The 25,401-nt window shown below is 37.0% G+C and overlaps 1 protein-coding gene across 6 annotated transcripts in view; it reads left to right on the top strand.

Moving 5' to 3' along the window:
* Positions 1–25,401, top strand: part of DGKB (diacylglycerol kinase beta) — a 667,308-nt gene that overhangs the window by 612,785 nt on the left and 29,122 nt on the right. For all 6 annotated transcript variants that reach the window (XM_047848700.1, XM_047848697.1, XM_047848698.1 and 3 more), the window contains 2 exons: positions 18,494–18,614; positions 19,563–19,623. In XM_047848700.1, coding sequence (XP_047704656.1) covers positions 18,494–18,614; positions 19,563–19,623 — 182 coding nt within the window. The remainder of the gene's footprint in view (positions 1–18,493; positions 18,615–19,562; positions 19,624–25,401) is intronic.

The raw sequence follows: 25,401 nt of genomic DNA, 5'->3' as shown, positions 1-25,401 counted from the left end.
GTACTAAGTACCACTAATAAAGCCACAGTGAGATACCACCTCACACCTGTTACAATGGCTGTCACTTAAAAAAAAAAAGTGGTGGCAAGAATATAGAGAAAATGGAACCCTTGTACACTGTTGGTGGGAATGTAGATTGATATAGCCAGTGTGGAAATTAGTATGGAGGTACCTCAAAAAATGAAAAAAATAAATAAACTATTATACGATATAGCAATCCCACTTATTGGTATAGATCCAGAGTAATTGAAATCAGGATCTTGATGAGATACATGTATTCAGTTGTTCATTGCAGCATTATTTCTGATAGGTAAGATGTGGCAACAACCTATATGTCCATCAACAGATAAATGGATAAAGTACATATATGTAGGTCATTCATGCAATGGAATATTATCCAGTTTTAAAAAAGAAGGAAGTTTTGCCATGTGTGACAATATGGATGAACTTGGAAGACGTTATGCTAAAGGAAATAAGCCAGGCACAGAAGAACAAATATCCCATGATCCCACTTATGTGAGGAATCTAAAATAGTCAGACTCACAGAAGCACAGAATAGAATGGTAGTTATCAAGGGCTCTGAACAGGGGCAACAGGGAAGTGCTGGTCACAGGTACAAAGTTTCAGTTGCATAAGAAGAACTCAGAGGGGCACCTGGGTGGCTCAGTCATTTGAGTATCTGACTTCAGATCATGATCTCATGGTCAGTGAGTTAGAGCTCTGGTGTAGGGCTCTCTGCTGACAACTCAGAGCCTGGAGCCTGCTTCTGATTCTCTCTCTCTCTCTCTCTCTCTCTCTCTCTCTCTCTCTCTCTCCCCCCCCCTTCCCTGCTAACACTCTTGTGTCTCAAAAATAAATAAAAACATTAAAAAAAAAGAACTCACAGATACATAGTGTAAAGCATAGAGCCTATAGTTAATAACACTGTATTGTATCCCTAAAATTTGCTAGGGGAGTACATCTTATAAGAAGTGTTCTTATTGGCAAAAAAAAAAGAAGGGAGGAAGCTTTTGGAGGTGAAAGATATATGTATGACATAGATTGTGATGATGGTTCTATAGGTATATACTTCTCTTCAAACTTGTCAAATTCTATATATTAAATATATACAGCTTTTTGTATAACAATCATACCTCAATGAAGTTTTTTTTTTCAAAGAAAAAATTGACAGAATAAACAAAGTTAGCAACAACTTAAAATTTTATAACACAGTGGGGTATAAGTCAAACAATCCTGTGGACCATATTCGGCCATCTGGCCAAGTATTTGTGACTCTTGCTCCCTGAAGAGATGTTCTGAGACTCCAAACAAAGTGGAAAATTTTACAAATGAAGAAAGAGAAAAGAGAGGTTCTGCTGGACCAGGCAGGGGAAGGGGTTACTATGGTGGGTCCCGAGAACAGAGTAGAACCATAATCGGCTCCTGGAAGACTTCCAAGGAGGTGGTGGTATGACATCCTCAAACGGATGGGCTGTGAAGGTATTGTCCACCTCCAATGAAGAGCTGGGAGGCCGCCTCCAAGGCTCAGGAAGTTTCCCTCAGTCCCACAGGTGCATCAGGAGACCAGCTTGTATACTGTAATTAACACTGACAATGTAACAGACTAAGAATGAGAGGCTATTGTCAAATTGCCCGGCTTTTATACAAACTTCAGAGAGGAAATGGGCCTTTAAAATATCTCAGATGGAATTTACTGATAAGATAGAGTCATGGGAACATAGAAGCAGAATTAAGTTGATTATCAGGAAATTAAAATTATGATATTTTTGTTGACACCTAATCTTGTGGGTGTACATTTGCCCACACATATAAACATACAATGAAAACTTATTCAGGTTTTTCCAAATAAAAATTTCCCAATTTCAAAGAATTCCATGCACATAACTACCAGAGACAGAGCTAGGAAACAACTCATAGCAATATATTTCTTTTTCTCCTTGAATTGAACCACCTGAGCATATATGTTCCTCTCCCATACCCATGACACTATTATTAACATTCTTTATTTTTGTACAGAAAATAATCGCCATCCTAATGGTCTGTCATGGGTCTTGGCTATTTCATAATGTTCCAGAAACATTCACTCTAAACTTCCTTTTAGTCAGTTGACTAAGAACTTGAACCACTTAGTTCTCATGGGCAAAGAGCCAATGAAGGTTTTCAAGAGACAATTTAGGTCATATTAACTCCTTACCAAATCATAAGCCCTGTATTTTCTCAGCCGTTTTATATTTCCCAATTTAAAATCTATGTGGAGAGTCAGTCTTATGGAATGAGGTATGGTCAATGACTTAACCAGAGACCTCAGGCTAATCATCTCCTCATTCACATGTATCTAGTTAGACACACATATAGACACACTTAGAAGGTTCAGTTCACCAAGGCTTACTTGTAGAACTGTGTAGGAGAGCTGCAGTCAATCAGAACAGTTGATGCTCTGGGTCATGTCAGAGTTGAACATGGATGTGTACATTAAGCCTCTCTATTCAAGTTTCCATGTGTTAAAATTTCATCCATTCTAGCACAAAATGTTGAGATTTGTGAAGAAAAGCATTCTCCTTGTTTTTATGTGATTTAATATAATGTATATCAATGATTTCTGTAAAAGTTAATTAGTTAAAAAAACATTAATAGACAATATGTTTAAGTACAATTACTTCAACTCATTTCCCTCTTATTTAGGAATATCCTTGTCGGTTAGTGACATTTCGTTTTATGTTTTCTTAAATAGATGGCACTGCAATGCTCTGTTAAAATGATAAAGAGACAAATATCTGGCATTTCCTTGGAGTGGGGGTCGCGGGTGATGGTGGTAGAGAACAGGATGACACTTAAGTAACTTTTATGGCTGTTATTTGACCAGAAGCTTCAGATTGTCTAAATATTTCAGATTGTCACTTGACACTTCAAGTTACTCTTTGTTCCACACCTACTGAATGAAGTAGATGAAGACTGGGCATTCTTCCGGTGGCCACCACACTCTACCTCCTAGAAACATAAATGAAGCTTTATGAAGCACTTTGATCTCATTTATCCCATGCAAAAGAATTCTCTTCACATGTCCTACAACCTCATGATACTGGTCATGGCTCCAGTGTATGTGAATGCAGAGGACCTGCTCTGTAAAATTTAAGGAGGTGCCATTCCTTTCACTAGAATGTGAATTGTGAACCTAGAGTTGTGTGGTTTACAATCTGGACAACGGCATACACTGGCCAGATCCTATAGGATCATAAGCTTTTCTTTTTGTTACTGTATCCTAGCTGACTAATTCCTATTGAAATGCTTTAATGCTAAATATTGTGGTTAGATACATATGAACTTTCTCTGAATGTGGGGGGATCATTGCTATTTTTGAAATGTATCCATTATCAGGAAAGAAGAGTGTGAGAATGAGGCAAAATCAAAATATGTGTCCATCTCCAAGAGCTATTGCTGATTTTGTAGGTTATTATCTGCTCCTCACTCCAATTTGTTATTGGCTAATCCAATTATCATCATAGGGGGGAAATTGTGATTGTTTTTGTGCATGTCCTTTTACATGGGTGCAGAAAAACTTCGGAGTATAGAAAGAATATGAGTTGGAACCTTTTCTTTTTTTTTTTTTTTTTGGCTACTGTTCTTTTTGATACTAATCCCCAAGCAGAGATTATTCGCACATCTGTTGATTTTTTTTTCACGTTGCACACATTTGCACCTTTTTTTTAATGTTGACTGAATCACTTAATTGTAGAGGAGCGTTCATTTTAATGTAAATTTTACAGTATTACATGAGTGAATGTATGAAAATAGCTTGGAACAGTTTAAATTGGGCAGAATTCTGCTTTGATCATAATGTGCCTCTTCAGCATTAAAATAAACTTGCAACATATGCTGAAAAACGTGTAATAAGTAAGTGCCTCTTGCATGGTGACTTATCTGGAAAAAATAAATCATCATTTAATAGAATTCAAAATTCATAAAATACTTCTAACAACTAACAGTGTAATGGTATGATTAGCATCTTATGACAAATAAGTAACACACTATTTCTGATTTAAAGAATTTTTAGATATTAAAAATGCTATCAAATTATAATTATTTTTGGAGAGATTTGAAAATAAAACATTCAGTAGGCAGTTATATAATACTTTATTATATTGTTACAGACGTAATCCTAACTTCTTTACGCTATTGAAAAGATAACAAAGAATGAGCAAATTGATGTCAACTTTTACAGCGGTCAGTAAAAATTAAATTACCAACACTCTTGAATCACAATGAGAATAGAGAAGAATTAATAATGACAAAGGAGTTTCCAACAAATAGAATGGCTAGATAACAACAGTTTTGCCTTTTAAATTTACCTTGACAAGATATTATTAATTAATGGCAGTTTTCCAAAGAATCTTTCTATCAGCATCCTTGAGAGACAGAAAGGAACTCTCATATCATGAGCAGAACTCTAGATGCTCACTGAATAACTGTTGACAAATAGCTTATATTCTCTGCTTTTCCCCATCTGTAAAATCATATACATAAGAAATGTTATTGGTTGCAAGTTTAAAAAAAATAAACATATCTAACAATGGCTTAAGCATAGGTCTTAATTACTATGAGTATAGTTAGGTCGTGAAAAACCCTGGGAAACTAAATAGGGCCAGATTAATAGAAGAAATATTTCCACATAAAAGATGATCCATCAATGTTTACCTTTAATCAAAAGGAATACATTTGTCCCTTCAAAAACTGTCTCTGGGGGCGCCTGGGTGGCGCAGTCGGTTAAGCGTCCGACTTCAGCCAGGTCACGATCTCTCGGTCCGTGAGTTCGAGCCCCGCGTCGGGCTCTGGGCTGATGGCTCAGAGCCTGGAGCCTGTTTCCGATTCTGTGTCTCCCTCTCTCTCTGCCCCTCCCCCGTTCATGCTCTGTGTCTCTCTGTCCCAAAAATAAATAAACGTTGAAAAAAAAAAAACTGTCTCTGAAATCATAAGCCATTCTCTCAACCCTGCCCCTCCTCACCAGCTAGGTAAAACAAATTCAAAGGTGAGTCTGTCTTTTGGCAACAGTTACAGAACGCTAACAGGAAAACTTCAAGTGTACTTAATACAGTACATTATTACTAATTCAACATTTGCTTATTGATTGTCTGTTCTATGCCAGGTTGTGCATTTGGGGATCTAAAAACAAACAAAACAACAACAAATTGTAAAGCAGCACAATGTATGATTCTTACCCTTAAAGATTTTAAGTGAATTTGGAGATAGTGGTAATATACAGACATGTGTTCTCCAAGCAGTCCTCTCTGTGGCGTTTCAGAGAGCTCTGTGTGAATGTCCCCCGGAGCCCATAATCCATAATATCAGCACATCCTAAACCACACCCGTCATGTTTTCTACTTCCCCACTTGTCCTTTCCCCCAACCCCCCCCCCCATCTTGATTTGGTGGCATGGCCATCAGTTTGTCTCCCAAGCCTGAGCGTGAGTGTCACTATGCCTTCTAACATTCCCCACCTCCCAGGTGCTGATACTGCCAGTTCTGCCTCATGAACAAATTTCTCTCTCCTGCACATGGCTCCAGCCCTCCTTACCTCCTTGTTATCTCTCACGGGATTCTTTCAGCACTTCTCTCAAAGTGATCGCCCTGCTTCTCAACCTCACTTCCTTACAATCCATCTTCCACATGACTCCCAAAATGTTCTTTTTAAAATGTAATCTAATCACTTATCTGCTTCACTTAGAAATCTTAACTGGCCTCCAGTAAACTACAAGGAAAATTCAAGCAACCAAGCACGGTTTATAAGGCCCTTCCTGATGGAGTCCCCATTATGTCATTTCTCACAGCTTTTCTCCCTGCTATTTGGGAGCCAGAACATGGAGATTTGTGTAGTTCACTGGGCATAGCGTGTGATTTAAATGTTATTTTATTTTCATGCATGTTTCTCATCCTTGAAGAGCTTCACTCACCCTGACATCAGATAACTAAAATTTACCTTCAGTGTCATCAATTCCAGAAAGATTTTGCCTAAAATCTTAATATCCCAACTCTCCCCACCCCAGCCACCATCCATACTGTTAAACAGTCTCCTTTTTTCGCACTTATACTTTGAATATTTCTACTGTAGCACGATGTATACTACATTACATTATTTACGCATCAGTTCTCTTAAGGATAATAAGCTCTTTGAGATTAGAGACTATACCTTCATTCACACACATCTCAGGTAGCTTCCATGCTACCAGGCCTGTATTGATCTACTGAGCATCTATTTTGTGCTTTGTGTAACTGTGCTGTGTGAAGTAAATGGATAAATGAATGAATGGAAGTTAGGTAATATTATGAAACAATATGTATAACATAACAAAATAAATATGGAGATGAGACTTAAGCCAGGAAAATAAAAATTCTTGCCAACATCCCTAATCATGATGAAACAAAATGAGATAATTGGAAATTCATAATAGTTATGTCAAAATGGGGACCGCTTTTGTGAGTGGTGTGGAGGAAAAAACAGACTTGGACCAAAATATTGATAATGATCAAGGTCAACAGTAAGGAGTCTCATGTAGACCATTAGGCAACGAGATGACCAAAGTGCAAAGTGATGTGTGCCATTTTTTAACTGCTAGGTCTTACGCTCTGGGAGCGACACTATGTGACTCTTTGATTCTGTGATTGTTGCCTCCCAGTGTAGGTTGTGTGCCAAAGGGTCATAATTGATACCGTGTTTTTTGCAACATTTAGCAAAAGGTGATGACATAAGAGAAAGCATTACAGAAAAGATGTTGTTAGCTGAGCCTTAAAGAACTGACAGAGTTTAAATAGGAGAGGACAAAAAAACTTTCATATTTGAGGGGAGCAGAGTAGTGACAATCAAGCCTACTTAAGGGAACAGAAAATAGTCTGGACAGGGTCTGATAATTTGCATAAAAGAGTATTGGAAATAAAGATTATGGGTAGCTAAATGCCAAGGTTCTTGTTTGAGGAATATAAATCACTTAAAGGTGACAGTGACGGAGAATGACACTACCAAGTATATTGAGGACTATGAATCTGGCAATAGTTAGAACCGGAAGTAATGTCACTCACTTACCATTTAGTTGCAAGTGAGAAAAACCCAATTCAACTGGCTAAACAAAACTAGTTTGTCTTAGTTTAAACATTTAAATGTAAAATGATTGTAAAAGAGGCAAAGTGGATATATTCGCTCACGTAATGGAAAAATCTATGACTGTATTCAGAAATGCCTGAATCCAAGTGCTCAAACCTTTCAGGAACCATAATATCTCCTACCATGCAGTAGCAAGTTGCCTCCCAGGAGCTCCAGACAGATGCCCGGTTCTGAATGTGCAGTAAAATGTGAACCTCTCCTTTCCAATGATTGTATTAAGAGTCTCTGTTTAGTCTTGCTTACTACTATATACCCAGCACCGAGCCTAGCAACTGAAATATATGTTTTTAGTATTTTTCTCCTTTTTTTTTTGTTTTGACATTCTTGTCTTTGTTATTTCTGAGATTATAAGGATGTAGTGAAGGACAAGGGTCTTTTTTGGTAATATTGCTGTCCAGAGTTCTGAGATACTGTGCACTTTGTCATCACTACTGCTTTTACTTCGGAAATCATCAAGCAATGGCATAGTACAACCGTGCTGTTAATTTAGTAGCCTAATAAAGAACTTTATTCCAGTGGCGGCCACTGGTCCAGTCATATTATAGCTTGGTTCTGCTTACCAATTCAATCCCACTGAATTTTGGTTCTACCATGCCTTGCACCTAGAGCACCTGAGCATCGTCTCTCCATCCCCATTACTTGTGGAAATAAGAGCAGTCTCTGTCCTATTTCCGCCCATAGGTTCACAGTGAGCCTAACACTTTGCTAAGAAGCCTGCAGAATGCTGGCCTAGTTTCTCTATGCCCCTTCGATTCCATGATTTAAGTGCTCTTTGCTTCACCCTATGTAAATTGGGGTTCGGAAGACTGACATAAATGTTGTAGGTAATAAAGTCTTGGGTTTGTGACCTCAGAGATTTCTGTCTTGTGCAACCCATCCCAAAACTGTGGAAGGCTAATATGTTAGCTTTCAAAAAAAAGTAAAATCTCAGATGTTTCACCTCTTGGCAACGATGTTCATTTCCATAATGAAAGCTTCTTTTCTCACCTATGTTCTCCCTAGACCTCTGCTTGCTAATTCTTTCTTACTGCTCTCATCTCCTGGCTTCAAAAATATTTTCTTTTTTATTGATGATCCATATGGAACAGATTCTTCTTACTTAGAACTCAAATTAGCATTCCTTTATGAATCTGTTTAGTCCCAAATGCTAGTTTCTATTATTTGTTGAGGAAAAAGAAAAGAACTGGATAGATGGAGAATAGGGGTCTGAAACTCTACTAATAATTCACTTCTTTGACCCTATTCCCGTACACTTGGAGCCCAAAGATAAAAATTCCTCCGTCCAAAATGAGTTTCCAGACTCATTTTCCTTGGGTACCTTGGTTTGTTTCACACCTGGTGACCTCTGGTTAGGTGGCCTGCATCCAAGAGAAGTTGTGATTCCATTTGCAGCTTTTGCTCCATAATACCTACCTTTCTACGGGATCGATGCATACCAGCTAACTTGTTGAACAGAAACCACTGGTAATATTCTTTGAAATATGTATCTCAATTATATGGGTACTATTTGAGAAATAGGACCTTTCTAATAATATTTTTCCAATGAACTTGATGCTCCTTTTGCATTTTTACCTAAAATTAACAACAACAAAAAAAGTTATTAGGAAGATTCCGTACAGAAGCTTTAAACTATGTGGCAAAAGTGGCGATCAGTCTAAACACATTAAAATTCTATTTTCCTTTACAAGTGTTTGCTGCAGATGACCCCCACTGATCTTAAATATATTTCTGTATCTGTAACTGAATAGAGGTTTTCCGTACAGCATGTTCTAATGGCACTCTGGCCTTTAGCCAACAAGGCACTGAATAAGGCTATTTTTAAAATACAGAAACTGGGAACAGCTGCAGCAATCAAATTTGATAAAAACAGAGAGGAACTTTGCTTTTTTTTTTTTTTTTTACGGTTTGTCCAAGTTTAGACTTCTTTCATAGAACTGCTTTTGTTCTGTTGTATGAAGGGCTGCAAGACTAATACAGTGAAGCCCTTTTAAACAAATAACTTTTAAAAGAATACAACTAAATAGAATAATTTTTCACTATACAACAGTATCAGTGCAAAAGCGTTTTAAACTCTTTTAAGAAGAATATATCTCTTATAAGAAGAGGTAGGAAAAGAATGAATTATATTAACAAAGTTTGGACTATAAAAGAGGTTTGGGCTCTCCCTACCCACAAAGCAACTCCTTGAAAGGGGAGATAAAGTCCTTAGTTTTTCAGTGTTGGAAATCTGAAAGTTTGCATTTGAACTTCTCCTATGTACTCAAGTGCTGTTGGGGGCAAAGGTACTTCAAATGTTCCATTTCTACTTTTCACATAACTATTAGTCACAAATGTTGCTGTATTTTCTGAAAGTTGGATTAATATCAGTACAGTTCTTTTATAAAGATAAAATGACATGTTTCTTAAAATGTAAAGGAAAACTTTCTCACAGAGACCTTTTGTACTTATCTGAATCCCTCAACATGTCCATGTACAAGGGCTTATTCTTTATTTTTTTTTTAAATCCAAGCTCTTTGGAAACGTGTCAGTACATGATTAATAAGCATGGTGAGGTGACTAGATACTGAAAATTTCCTATACAGTAGTAGATTGCAAGTTCTCTCTTCTAAGTGATTTCATGTGTTGCAAGGATTTCTTTGCTAACTTTGTAATTGACATGACAAAGGATATTTATTTCTTACAAGTATTTACAAGTGGGATTAATTTTAAAATCCCATCCAAATAAAACTACTTGTGTCAACATTAATTCAATTTAGTAATCCAAGATGTAATTTAATTCTTTTTCTGTAACCATAAAGTTATAAAATAAGGTTTTCTTACTACAGAAGAAAGAAAAAAAAAGGAAGGATCTATATGAAATAAAAGAATCTAGGTATACACCAAGTTGTACTAACATGTTAACAAGTAGCCTTTTAGATAGGATGGTTCATCTGTCTACAATCTATTATAAGCCTTAAAAAATAAAGGGAAAAAAAAGCAGAATCTTCTGACTCAAATCATTCTTTACTAGAGGCACTGATGAGTCAAGAACAGCTCATCTTTAAACCATGAGGCAATGATGCTATTAGGGTGTTGTTAGAACTTGAGACCATAAGAGTTCCTGTCTCAGTTCTGCTCTGACGTCCTATGCTCAGTTGAGCAGAAGGGAGAGGAGGGGGTCCTCAGTTCTGTAAAACAACAAAACCCCTTAAACACACACACTATTCTAACCAGCAACTGTGGCATTCCTGTTGTGCAGAGCCCTGAAGTCAGCAGATTTTCAAGGATTCTCTGGCCAGACACCAGATTTCAGGATATAATTCTATATTTGATGAATACCAAAAAATTCCAAATGAAGGTTACTGGGATTTAATTATATTTAGTCATGGAGCCTCTTTTCTGAAGAAATACTATTCTGAAGTATGATTTACTTCTGACCAGCAGGGTTTTATACAAATGGTCTGAAAAAGCAGTCAATCCAATATAATGGAATCTTTCAATCCCTTGTTAAGAGTACACTATTTGTATGTAACCAGGATAAACTGGACATAAAAACCAGCTCTGTTATTCAGTAAATGACTATGTGTCATTATTATGCTTTGTTCTTATTTTAATTTTCAGTATTAATTTATAAATGAGATCAAATTAATTACCATGTTCTTAAAACGTTACTGTTTTTCATAAGTGTTTTTCATACATCATTGAAACTAAAATAAGGGGACAATAAAACATCGTATTTTGTAATCTATGTCAAGAAAATAACATCTTCATATTGCTGCTGGATACTGAATGCAAAACTACAAAGTCACATCTAAAGTAATATTGGCACTGCCTTCTAATAAATTGATTTGAATTGGGGTGGTTTCTTTTTTAATTGTTGGAACTGCTTAATTCGTAGGAGAAGACAGTTGGTCATCTCCCTGATGACTTCACCCTTTTAGCAGGCATCAGTGTTGGGGCGAAGGATGCCCCTCCAGAAGCTATTCAGAATTTGCTGACATCAGCCATCATTCATGAGCACTTGCTTTGTTTAGTGATGGTGCTAATATGAGGAGACACGTGAGGTAGCTTGGTTTATGGAAGAGGGCAGCAGAGGCATGGTGCTGTGAAAACATCCCCACACACACTAATGGCTCATTCACACAGAAAACAAGCGACGGCCTTCAGTCCCTCCACAAAGCTTAACAAGAACAAACTGACTCAAGAACCCAGAAGCACAGCGTTCAGAGTCACTGCTAGCTTGTGCTCACAAACTCTCTGTTTACATTTAGTCATAATACACATTGTCAGTTGCAGCAATAGAATGCTGTGGGAAGTCCTTAAGCTGATTCTCTATGGGCCTTGTGAAAGAAATGCTTATGATTTCTTGGATTGTGTGCCCCGGGGTGAAGATCGCTTTTCAAGTATGCCACGTAAGAAAGTGATTTGCAGGCCCTGAATCACTTTGGTCCCGATAAGGGAGGTTGTTGACAATATGCCACGCTGTGATTTCTGGTCTTTACTTTTTTTGGATCCATTTAGAGAAGTTCAGAATTTTAGAATGAAAATACATAAAGTTATAGTCAGCTCTGGCTGGTTGTTTTCAAAAACCAGATGGCTTTCAAAGACATGATCAAATCCATTCTTTAAAAGTCATTTTTAAAAGCAGGCATGTGATGAACCATGGGATTCTACCCCAAAAACCAAGAGTACACTTTACACACTGTATGTTAGCCAATTTGACAATAAATTATATTTAAAAAAATAAAAATAAATAAATTTTTCTTTACAATTAAAAATAAAATAAAATTGGTGGTATCTCACTTTTAAAAAAGAAACAAATAAATTAAATGAAATAAAAGCAGGCATGTGGCGGGGGGTGGGGGACGGCACCTGGGTGGCTCAGTCCGTTAAGCTTCCGACTTCAGCTCAGGTCATGATCTTGCAGTTGGGTTTGTGAGTTTGAGCCCTGGATCGAGCTCTGTGCTGACAGCTCAGAGCCTGGAGCCTGCTTTGGATTCTGTATCTCCTTCTCTGCACCTCCCCTGCTTGTGCTCTGTCTCTCTCTCTCTCTCTCTCTCTCTCTCCCAAAAATAAATAAACACTTAAAAAAAGCAGGCATGTGATTTATAAATATAAATATATATATATATATATACACACACACATACACATATATATACATAATATATTTATATGTATATGTGTATATATATATATATATATCTTATGTGTGTGTGTGTATATATATATATATATATATATATATAAAATTTCGGTATGTGTAGCTTAACCCCTTATTTTTCAGATTTTTAAAATAGAATGGGTTATTTCATGCTGCTCAATTTTCCAAATAATTCTAGTTAATCCATTTATGTTCCAGACTCTAATTTTCTAGTGTTTTCATTTTAACCATTTTGGATATAAATTATTCCAAAAAGTATTTTGCATTTCATAGCCTCCTTGCAGGATTCTGCAGAGTATAATGCACACATGATCTGGAGTAGTCGTTGTGAATGAGAGTTTTATTCTATATTTTCATTCAGTGACATCTGAAATGATTTAGCAGTAAGAAAATTAGTGGTATTAGTGGTACTATTAGTGTTTTTTTTTTCTCTTCCATCAGTGATAACATTTAATGCTTACTTCTTACTGTGTCAGTATGTATAGTAACATGGAATTTGGAGTCAGGCATATGTAGTTTGAAAATCAGATTTTCAACTACATGTGAAGACTTGCACAAGTAACATAGTTTTCTCATCAATAAAATGAGGAGAATAATATCAGTTTGTAAGGATTACTGGGGGAGTCTTAAATGAAAAAATGCCTATAAATTCCTGAGCAGAGAGGCTGCCCATAGTAGGCATAGAGTATATATGTTTATATATATATATATATATATATAAACTCTCCCCACTTCCTTGATAGACCTATAATTGCATGGTATGTCGCCTTAGGTGCTAAAAGTCGTCTTTTTTTTTTTTTAATTTTTTTAACGTTTATTTATTTTTGAGACAGAGAGAGACAGAGCATGAACGAGGGAGGGTTGGAGAGAGAGAAAGACACAGAATCTGAAAGGGGCTCCAGCACAGAGCCCGACGCGGGGCTCGAACTCACGGACCGTGAGATCGTGACCTGAGCCGAAGTTGGACGCTTAACCGACTGAGCCACCCAGACACCCCAAAGTCTTCTTTAATGTTTACATACTTGGGCTGTGAAACAAAGTCCATATGAATAAACAGTGGCTTTAGTTCTCTCCAATCACCTTCTTTTATTTGCATTTTCTAATTTAGGAGGTAAGGGAAAATGGCCATTGGTGCGTGTGAGGAGCCATCTAAATAAAGAATCAATGGACAATAGATGCACATGTGAAGGAAAAATCCTCAAAGATTCACCTACGTGGATGAATTTCATACATACCTTGGCTTTTTACAAGTTTATTCTGGATCTCCAGGCATGTTTCCAATAATTGCTAGATAAATGAAACATCACTAGAAGGCATACAATCTGCCCACCCTCAAAGGTACAACTCCATAGATATCCTGGACACATCATGGCCAAATAAAGACATAATAGACGTTGATATAATTAGCAACTTATGGTGAATACAAAATGTCCCTGCTGAGTCAGTGAGTATAGCCCAGGATATGGCCTCCCCCCATGTCACAGCATGTTGCTGGACACCAGTCACAAAGAAGCATGCCCTGCCTTGCCCCTCCTTTCCCTCACTTCAGTACACATTATATTCTACGAGATGTAAAATGCTGCAACCCACATTCAGTCTGTGTTTGTAATGCGTCCTTTTCTCTTCCCTCACATATGGCATTTTGAAACAATTACATAATGAGACATATTATCAGGGCATAACTGTCAAAAATGAAGAGACTGAGCTGTGAATAAATATTACCCACTTATTAGCTGTGCTGCTCCTGTGTTCTCAAATCTGTATTTTATCCCTGACTCTTGGGGGTATACTTTTCCCCCTGATTGCCTGTGTAACAAAATGGCCCTGCACTAAAAGTATTCAGAAAAACATTTACAAAGTCCGCGGCAAATTAAACTCTAAAGTAGTGTTTCTTGTCATATTTCTGTTACAGTCTGGTGAAATCTACTGGATATCTTCAGAGCATGTTTTAAAATTCATAAAAATATATAGGATAATGAAGGACACCACTTACATTGAAATACGTTAAAGAGTCACCTGACCCTGTGTTAAGAAGGTTGCTCCAGGGGTGCCTGGGTGGCTCAATCGGTTAAGTGTCTTACTCTTGATTTTGGCTCAGGTCATGATCCCAGTGGTTTGTGGGTTTGAGCCCTGTGTCAGACTCCGCGCTGACAGTGTGCAGCTTGCTTGGGATTATCTCTCTCCCTCTGTCTCTGCCTCTCCTGTGTGCTCTCTCTCTCAAAATAAATTAATTAATTAAAAAAAAAGAATGTCGCTCTAATATGACTCAGTTTTTGGTTGTTTCATCAAGTTCCTTCCCTCTGACACACCTCTTCTGGACTGTCTGTTTTAAATATGAAAAAAATCAAATACAGCAGATTCTTTTAACTCTGTTACCCCCATAGAGCCATTTGGAAAGACATTTAACTCTTTAGAAATGCAGTTTTTCCCACTGAGTGAAAGCAGTATCTTCCTCAGGATCAACACATACTTCCAAATACCAGGATGTCAGGAGGTCTCAGTACTCAGTGGGTGACGCTCACAGGTGGAGCTAGCTCTTCTGGATCTACAGGTCTGGTTGTGATTCATGTCTACCTGTGTATCATCTCCCTTTTTTTTTTTTCTCACGCTCAAAAGTCCAACCAGGATGCAATGACTGCGCATAATGTTGAACATTAAGTCTCTCGTTTTTTTGTAACAAAGTTATTTGGAAACTTTGGTATTTCACGATGCAATAACAAATTGATTATGAGAATCCTCACAGTACAAAAAGGCGGTGATACTCCATGGTTGAGAAAAACTGTTTTACCCAGGGACACATACACTGAGGAAGGAAGGATGTTCGGCATTTCATTCAGGTCACTGTGATGCCATTTAGCATTTATAGTGGCAGTACTGAAGTGAAAATCTCAATGGCCTAATTAATTATATGTTTCTCTTGACTAGAGGTTGACACTTTTCTCTAAAGGTTCAGATAGTATATGTTTCAGGCTTTTCAGGCTGTATGGTCTCTGTTGCAAATACTCTGCCACTGCAGTGTGAAAGCAGACATAGACAAAAAGAAACAAACAAACAAACAAACAAACCCTAAAAGAAACAATGTAGCTGCGCTACAATCAAAGCTAAATTATGGGGATGCCTGAATGGCTCAGTCAGTTGAGCATCTGACTCTTGATTTCATCTCAGGTCATGTTCCCAGGGTCATGGGATTGAGCTCCATGTTGGGCCCCACACTGGGGGTGGAGCCTGCTTGAGAGTCTGTCTGCTCCCTGTCTCTCTACCCCTCTCAAAAAAAAAAAAAAAAAAAAAGACAAAAAGAGCTAAATTATGAACACTAAAATGTTGATTTCATATGATCTTCAGATGTCACAGTATATTATTCTTTTTAAATGTTTTCACTTTGTTAATGGATAAAAACCTTTCTTAATTAGCAACCCACACAAAAACAAGCAGCAGGCCAGACTTGGTCCATGGGCTGTAGTTCGCTACTTTATCTTTTATGTATGAAATCAATAGCCAGGTAGCAAACTAATTCAGTAGATTTATTTGGTTGGTTGTGACATCCCAGCGGGACCTGCATGTAAACTAATTTTAGCTAGATTGTGAAGTGACGAAGTCTTTGATGTTTTTAGATGATACTACATATAGAAACAAAATTCAAAATGGCATAGATAGAAACTATCTTTGTCTGAAATCAGTCAAGATCCAACCCCCAAAGACAATAAGTAAGAAGCCTCAATTTTGCACAGACATTGCAGACTACTGTATTTACAAAATGTGGAAGTGTAATAGAAGCAAATTTGTTCAGCACAAATTTAGAGCTTCTTTTTTTTTTTTTTTTTTCCTGAACGTTATTGGTATTAACCTGAAATAAATGGTATCAGTTTCCTTTTACTGGAGTTAGGAAATATTCCACTGTTTCTATGCAGTTCTTTGTGTTATGAAGAACATGAAAATCTGAAAGCCTGTCTTCTAAATCTATAAGAAATATCTTCATTACTGATTATTAATGGTAGAATTGATTTTCAGGGTATTTTTTCAGGGAGGAAAAACAAAGACAAATTAAAGAAAAAAATCGGAAGGAGGGTGGTAGACAGCAGCAATATGGTGTGGGTTAGACAATCCCTGTGATTCATGGAAAAGTTAGGGCTCACAGATTAACTGTCATGAGAAAGTGTTTTATTTCTTGTAGAATAGTTCCCATCAACCAGATCATTGCAAGATTAGCACAAAATTTCCCTTATTTAGGAATCAGACAGTTGCAAAATACATAATACTTCATATGAACTTCAATGTTGTTGTTGTTGTTGTTTTATAAATATCACCAGACACACATCTGGGGTTTTAGTGCTTGCCACAGTGTAGTTTTCTGGTTGACATATATCTAAGAAATGCGTATATTAACACCCAGGCTATAGAGCCAAGTACATTTTAGTGCGGGCTACAGCTGAAAGAATATGTTTCCATTCCTTGTCCATCTGTTCTTGGCAACATAAATTTAAACTAGAAACACAGAATAAGTTTCATGAGAAATAAGTCTAAATAGGGTTTAGAACAGCAAGGTGAATGAATGTATGACTTCTTAACATTTGATTTTGTAGCTGGAATGTTGTGTTGACTTGGTGAAATCTCAGCTGCAGCTATAGCTTAAAGTTTAAAAAAAATAATTGGGTTTTTTTGATCAGTTCATTTAAAGAAAAATCCAGTGGCTTGGTCACACTTTCTGTTTTAAGGGTTTATATTTGCCAATGATCATGAGCCTAACAAATTTTGAGATTTCAGAGTGTTTAGTTGCCATACCCTTGAACTACACTACAATGTATTATCTACTTTTATGAACTCAGTGCTACAGTGGATCCGTAGTGCGCGAAGAGGGTTTCCCATGCAAAATGGAGTTCGTACAGAACACACTTGTTTTTCTGCACGTGCAACCTCGGTTATGACCAGCTTTTACGTTATTATCTTGTAAAATCATCCTGCCCTCCCACTCTGTGCTCCAATCTCCAGCTTGTTCTGCTACTAAAATAATATTAAACTATTCACATTTGAAAGAAACATGAGAATGTTAAAATATAAAAGGACCATATATATGCACCTGGAATCTTGCCTCCCTCTCAGGGATCCAGGCACTCTGAGCTCAATAAGTAAGCTGTGTAGGGGCTGTGTGTCAGGGCTGGGCTTGGTGGGATTCTCCTGATGTGAGGGCACCCTCTGTCTCTGGCTGAGCCAAAGTCTTCAGATTGGAAAGGGACCTTGAAGCTTATACAGTCCAACCTCTTTCCCTATGTAAGAAGCATTTCTATAATTTTTAAGACTCTCTGTTTTATATGGTTGATTTATCAAGTGCACGGTGGTTATGCATCAAAGTAGTTAGGTTCAGATTTTGGCTCTGTCACTTCCTAGGTATGTTAATATGAATAAATTAGTTAACTTCTCTAGTGTTCAGCTTCTGTGTCTATGAATGGGAATAATCATATTTACCCACAAATTGTTTTAAGGGGAACCAAAGGAGTCCAGCGACAGGCACTTATTAAACACTCAACAAGCAAGAGCTATTACTATTAGCCTCTTTCTACTGTCCTCTGTTAAAAATAATAATAATAATTGCACTGTGCTAATTATCTAGCGGTGTCCAAATAGTATTTTAGTAGCATATCGTCAGAAAAAAACATTTCAAGAAATTAATATTGTTTCTTGAACTTCTGCACAAAGTCACCCATCACTAAGGACAAGTCACTCAATGATTCAGAGACTCAATCTTCTTATCTCTAAATGAGAGACTCGAATTCCATGATCTCTAGGGTCTTTTGTTCGAGTAATGTAACAAAATCATGTTTGACAGCATATCCTCATACTTTATTTATAGTGTTGAAATGTATATTTGCTGCCAAATGTATAAACGTTCCATATATACATGTGGAATAACATTAAGTTTGTTGATGTTAAAAACTACTGGTATATTCTTTGGCATTATTTGGCTCCAAATTCATTCTTCCCATTTTGTTTTAGACCAAGCTGACAGCAGATCTTTTCCCACAGCATCTCGGGGTTTAGTTAAACTGAGAGCTTTAGACGTAGGCCATCTTTTCATTACTTTCAGAATCCAAGACAAGCTTTCTTTGTCAAGTAGCTTTCATTTTTCATCTTCATAATATCTAAGGGCATTAAATTGTGCACATATGGATCTACACTGTAACTTACAAGGCTTCTGTTTTCTTTCAGATCTGAGTGATCAGCTGCTAGAGGTAGTTGGCTTGGAAGGAGCCATGGAGATGGGACAAATATACACAGGACTGAAAAGTGCTGGGCGGCGGCTGGCTCAGTGCTCCTCTGTGGTCATCAGGTAGCTGTTTCTCTGTAATTGAGACAGGGGGTTGAGATGATATAAATAAAAGTTAATTAAAAGTATGCAGGACTCTGATAACAACATCTGTCTTATTTGTGCCTCAAATTATCAATAATTAACACAGATATATTTGAAAATGATGGAAATTGGCAGATTTTACCAAGTTTTGGTTAACTGTTACTTATCAGGTTTATTGGAATTTGATACCCTCGTGTTCAGACCATGGATACAATTCTAACATACATATTTCATCTCCACTAACATGATTCCCATACAGTTTAGTTTGCAGAGGCATGGAAGTATCTACCAGGCATAATACCCAATGGAAACACTAGTGAAGCACCATTAACTTAAATTCCTTCATGAACTAAAGTACACCATCATTTCTACAAAATTAAATAATCAATTATTGTAAAGTAAGATCTTATATATGTATTAAATTTAAACCTTTTTAAGAAGCATTTTTCCAGAACTTTACCTTTAGGGAAAAAAAAGTATTTTTGACCCTAAGGTGAAACCATGGGTCATAGCACAGGTATAATTGGTGTTATTTGTATAAAAATGTTGATATTAGAAAATCTGAGACATCAAACACCTTTCCTCCAGGTCTGAGATGTAGGTTTTCATGAAAACAAGGAGGCTTTTTTTTTCAGCTATAGGAATTCTGACTGTATCATTAACCATAAACCCGACATTTTTCTGTTGGTATCCATAATTTGTTTTATATCATCGCATTCACCAGGAAGCTCTTCATATTCCTGTTACCAAGGTACCTTTTCAGGGTATTCATTAACAGTCAAGACTTAAAGTCTCCTTCAGAAGAGTTAAATTTAGAGCCAGCTATTACCATATTTGCATTTTCTGGTCTCATCATCTTATATCTTACGTATAGCCTATTATATAAAATATTCATTGTTATACTTAAAATGAAATATTTTCCTCCAGGACTAGCAAGTCTCTGCCAATGCAGATCGATGGGGAACCATGGATGCAGACCCCATGCACGGTGAGTACCGAGTAGTTGAAATGCTATGTCACTTCATATTTGCTTTTCAGATGTCATGTACTTCTATAACTAACTAATCACATAATCCTAGAATTGAATAATCACAATATTTAATCTTTGGATCTATTACCAAGTACCTTTTTCTATTTATTATTGATGTGTCAGGACTACTGCATTCAGGTTTGTGGGATTATATGCCCTTGGCAGTGGTTTGACTTTTGAATGTTTGTGTTAGTGTAAGTACAACCTTTAGATACCATAGATCGATTATATTTTAAACTCTGGAACTAAAGAAAATTGACAAAATTTTTCTTAATTTTTATTGTACTTATTTCAGAGCACCGTGTGAGAAGATTATATGTAGGGCCTTCAGACATAAATCTCCCTGAATTTTTACCCATCTGTTTTGTTATTTTTTTTACCTCCATTTGGGGATTTGAGGGCACCCTTCTCTGTAGAACACTCTCCCTGTTGTTGTTTTCTCCATAATGAGATATTAAGTTAGACATTTAGACCTCCCACAAAATTTTAGTTGACATTTTTTATAGTGAATATTTTATTATATTTCAAAAATATGTTAGGCAATGCCCACAAAACCCACAATGCTGTGGGTTTCTATTTTAAGAATAGAAACATGATCAGTGATATATATCATGATCAATAAAACAACAGGATCAATAATATAATTATCTTCAAGGAACTCTTTGGATAAGACACTAAATGTAAATATAAACAGATTAATCACAAACGTAATTTAAGATTACAAGAGTTATGAAAACAAGTATGGTGAAATGATAAGGAGGAACAGGGTGCAATATGGAGGATACTACTTTAGATAAGTAGACATAGGAGGCCTTTTTTGAAAGAAGAAATAAAAATTCAATATGTTAGAGAAACAGTAAGGAGGGTTTTGATGACCGAAACTAGTTTGTAGAGATAGGGGGAGAACAGAAAGAGATAAAGTATAGAAGATGAACAGGAGACAGACCATGTAGAAAAAATGATAGCAAAGAGTTAGGATTTGATTCTGTGTCCATTGGGAAGCTTTTGAAGGCTTTAAGCATCATCTGATTTACATGTTAAAAGGTCATCTTGGCCACTGGGTGGAGATTGGATTGGACTGAGTAGCAGCTGGGAGAGAGTCTATCAGAGAGGTCTGGGCTCAGGCATGGATAGTGACAGGGAAGTTGATAGATTTAAGCAACATTCGAGAGGTGGAACAAGAAGAATTTGCTAATGAGTTCCCTGGGGGCTAAGAGAAAGCGATGAATCCAGTTTAGCACTTACATGTGATTGATCATGTATTTACTGTGTAGTTAAGATTGGGGGAGTAACCAGTTGGGAGTGGCAGAGGAGGTCTTAATCTTAGATTACTATAGCATTCTGCTAAGTGCTGGTGTTATATTTAAGTATATTTTAAATTGAGATATAATTAATACACAACATTGTACTAGTATGTATTAAATATTCACCTAAACATTAAATAATGGATATCATCATTTTTCAGATGGAAAAAATGGAGGCTTTGGAAGGTTGAATAACTTATTCAAGGTCAGATACGTAGTAGAACTCAAACCCAGGCTCTTTGATTAAGGCCCCTTCTCTTAACCACTAGTTTAAACACATTTAGCTACAGATTCCAAACAGACCAGCTTAGCATGTAAAATGGAAGTGTTAATTCTACCTTTCCAGTGGTTTTACTCTAAACTTATTATCTTTACTCTTTGTGTACAGCAGGTAAATATGATCTTTTGTTTATTCCTGATATATTCTTTTTAGCGACTTTGAACCCCAAGTTTGTGCATCAGTTTATTCTCTAAAAATAATGTAAAAAAAAAAAGCCTGTTTAAAAATCTCTGTAGATTGGCTACTTCCTATACTTTCTGCTCTCTTTGTACTTAGTTCCAAATATCCTTAAAAGACTTCCTGTTCTCCCTTTACCAGCATGTATGCACTTGCATCTTGTCTGGTATTCTTCACTCTCCCCACACTTCTAAGGTGACATTTATACTCACAGAGATGTTATAGGTGTTGCCACAAGTGATGGTGGTAGTGATGTGCTAAGGTGCTGGTGATATAGTGGTGGTAGTGATGCGCTAAGGTGCTGGTGATGTATGGCTGGTGATGGTGGTCGGGATGAACTGGTGGACGTGCTACCAACGATGCTGGTGATGGTAGTTGTGGTGGTGGCGGTGACAGTGGTTGTGATGTGGGATGATAGTGGTGCTGATAGTAACAGTCTTCTTGTCTTTAATGGAAGGCCAGTTTTCATCAGCTTGCTTCACAAGATAATAGATGAAAAACAGTGAAACACCAAATGCCTTCCACAAGGACTCTGTAATTTTTGGATTCTTTTCAGGGAGAAGGGATGTTTACTCCTTACTCCATGCTTAAAATCCAAAAGAGTTAATAGTCATAATAATAATATCTAACATTTACTAAGCTCTTAATTTATGCCATGTACAGTTTGAGACATTTGACCTGTACTGACCTGTACATTTAATTTTCACAAAAGCCCTATAATTAGTTTCATTTTATAGATAAAGTAACTGAAGCAAAGGTCAAATTGTTTGCTTGATTCCACACAGATAAAAAGTGTTAGAGTAGAGCGGCACCTGGGTGGTTCAGTGGGATTAAGTGTCCGACTCTTGATTTTGGCTCAGGTCATGATCTCATAATTCATGAGCCCCAGGCTCCTGCTGAGCATACAGCCTGCGTGAGATTCTCTCTCTCTCTCTCTCTCTCTCTCTCTCTCTCTCTCTCTCTGCCCCTCTCCACTACTCACATGCCCTCCCTCAAAATAAATGAACATTTTTTTTAAGTGGTAGAATAGTAATTAAAACCAGTGGTCTGGCTCCACTGTCCTCACTCTCCATGGTTATTTCCCATCATGGATCTCAATCCAAAAAGGCCCTACACCATCCTTGTGACTCCCCCTCCAGAGCATGAGGTAAATCACTTACTTTAAAAAGTCTATGTCTGGGGCACCTGGGTGGCTCAGTCAGTTAAGTGTCCGACTTCGGCTCAGGTCATGATCTTGCGGTTCATGAGTTCAAACCCCACGTCAGGCTCTGTGCTGATGGCTCAGAGCCTGGAGCCTGTTTCAGATTCTGTGTCTCTCTCTCTCTCTGACCCTCCCCCATTCATACTCTGTCTCTCTCTGTCTCAAAAATAAATAAACGTTAAAAAAAATTTTAAAAAATAAATAAATAAAAAATCTATGTCTATGAAAATCTAAATAGTGTTTCAGAATAATTTTAGCTTATTTTACATAGCACGAGCACTTCAAAAGATACTTTTGTTAACTTATATTTCAATTACTAACTGGATATTTATTTTGCCTATTAATTATCATGATCTATACAATTGTTAAATTAATAATAATTGTATATAACTTATATTTAATTTTCTCTCCTTTATTTTTTTTCAAAGTTTATTTATTTATTTTGAGAGACACAGAGACAGCATGAGTGGGGGAGGGGCAGAAAGAAGGAGAGAGAGAGAGAGAGAGAGAGAGAGAATTCCAAGGAGGCTCTGCACTATCAGCACAGAGTCCCATCTGAGTGTTGAACTCACGAACTTTGAGCTCATGACCTGAACCAAAACCAAGAGTTGGATGCTTAACCAACTGAGCCATCCAGGTGCCCCTAATTTTCTCTCCTTTAAACTCTCTTGTTCTTTAATTTTTTTTAGATTTTTTTAGTGTTTATGTATTACTGAAACAGAGCATGAGCAGGGGAGGGGCAGAGAGAGAGGAAGACAGAATCCGAAGCAGGCTCCAGGCTCTGAGCTGTCAGCAGAGTCGGACGCAGGGCTCGAACTCACGGACCCCAAGATAATGACCTGAGCCCAAGTCGGATGCTTAACCCAGGCACCCCAAATCTCTTATTCTTTTAGAATATTCCATTCTTTAGCGGGCCAAGAGCTGTACTAGACTATGGCTCATTTTTGTCATTTCATATTCTGGTATATTCTACTTTTCCTAGAACCACATGGAGTTCTGAACTTTAAATTTCACTTTAAATGAAGAGACTATTTAAATAGTCTTCATAGCATTGGTATGGTTTAACTAAAGAGTCTTCTTTGTTTCAATTGAATAACAAAATGTTTTTCATACAGAACATAAAAATTGATAGAATGTAAAAACTCTTTGATGATTGAGCTGATATTTAATTTATGAAGGATTTGCTCTAGATATATAGAGCACAGCAGAAGTCTGGTTTTCTCTCAGTGGAATATATAAAATGGAAAGGCAGGTGATAAGTGGGTCTTGATTCTGATTTTAATGATATTTTTTTAAAAAATCAAAGTAATACAAGGTCTGCGGATAAGCGGTGGTGGTGGTTCTACAGCAAGGGGAAAGTACATAATGCCATCAAACTGTATACTTTTAAAAATGGTGAAAATGTGAAATTTTCTGTTACCTATATTTTACCACAATAAGAAGAGAATTAAAAAAAAATAAGATAATATTTGCTTAGAAATTTCACCAGTCCAGAATTAAAGTATCAGGAAAAGCAAAACTAAGAAAGCTTAAAACTAAAGCTTTTCCACTATATACTTAATAATTACATTTATGACCTTTTAAAATATCTCACTATAAAGTAGTCATTAGAAATGTGTCAAATACTCCTCAGTTCACAGTTTTATAATAGTCACTAACAGAGTATGGATTCTAGCCATGTAACAATCGGCCATGTTCACAAGCCTATCAAACTGAAGAGACAGTTTCAGAAGACTTTGTATTGAAATAGTTCCAGAAGAGCCTTTCTTTAGGCAGGACCCCAGAGCCTATTTCCCCCCTTTTGTCTTCTTCCTCCCCAGTCCTTCTCCCTGAGCACATCAAACATACTGTTTGTGTTGTCAGTATGTTCCTATTGTGGAGAGAACAAACAGATTAGCTTGGGGAGGAGGAGAGAGCATAGTAAGATATGGGGGGTCATAGATGAGGTCAGATTTCATTTTGTATCCATTCATAACAAGTGATGAGTGCCCGCTAAAGTTCTGTTAAGTTAGAAGTCATACCAAGCCACAAATTCAATATAGCTAAAATAGACACATCATCTGTCTCCCTTCATTTCCTCCCCACAAACAAATACTGACTTCTTACATTCCAAAACACTCACTCCTCCTTTTACCATATTGAGTTAGTGAAACCATTATGTACCTACTGTTTCCCAAGCTAGAACCATGAATGCACTCCTATATTTCTCTCCATACCCCCAAATTCAAATACCATGTCCACCTACCAATATGACATATTTCTGGGATCTTTTTCTTTTTTTCATCCCTACTATTCTTGTCCTAGATTTGGCCCACTTCATTTCTCTTTCACGCCTGGAACTAACCACATCAGTCTTTCCCCATCTCCATTTTGTCCCCCATTTTAACGCATCCTGTAACTTTCTACCAGAATGATCACTCTAAAATACTAATCTCACCATGATACTCTTCTGCTTAAAATCATGTAATTACTTTCTTTCTGATGAAATATAATTTGAATCAGGCTTCCTATTTCACCAATATCATTTACCTTACTTCTTTTTAATCTCTTCATGTGCTTCCCTTGTGTCCAAATAAATTTTTCTTCTTCTTTAGTTGAGTTACACAACTCAGCTTGAGAGTCATTTCATGCTGCCCCTCCTCCATGAAGCCTTTGTTGAGCATTGCCATTTCTTGCACCCCATCCCTGACCCCAGCTAGTTGGAAAGCGTGGCCTCAGTGCTTCATAGCTTTATCCAAGCACTAATGATATTACATCAAAATTATCAGCTTGTC

The sequence above is a fragment of the Prionailurus viverrinus genome, chromosome A2 (assembly GCF_022837055.1).
Source record: "Prionailurus viverrinus isolate Anna chromosome A2, UM_Priviv_1.0, whole genome shotgun sequence".
Classification (NCBI taxonomy): Eukaryota; Metazoa; Chordata; class Mammalia; order Carnivora; family Felidae; genus Prionailurus; species Prionailurus viverrinus.
This window is presented reverse-complemented; position numbering and strand designations above follow the sequence as displayed.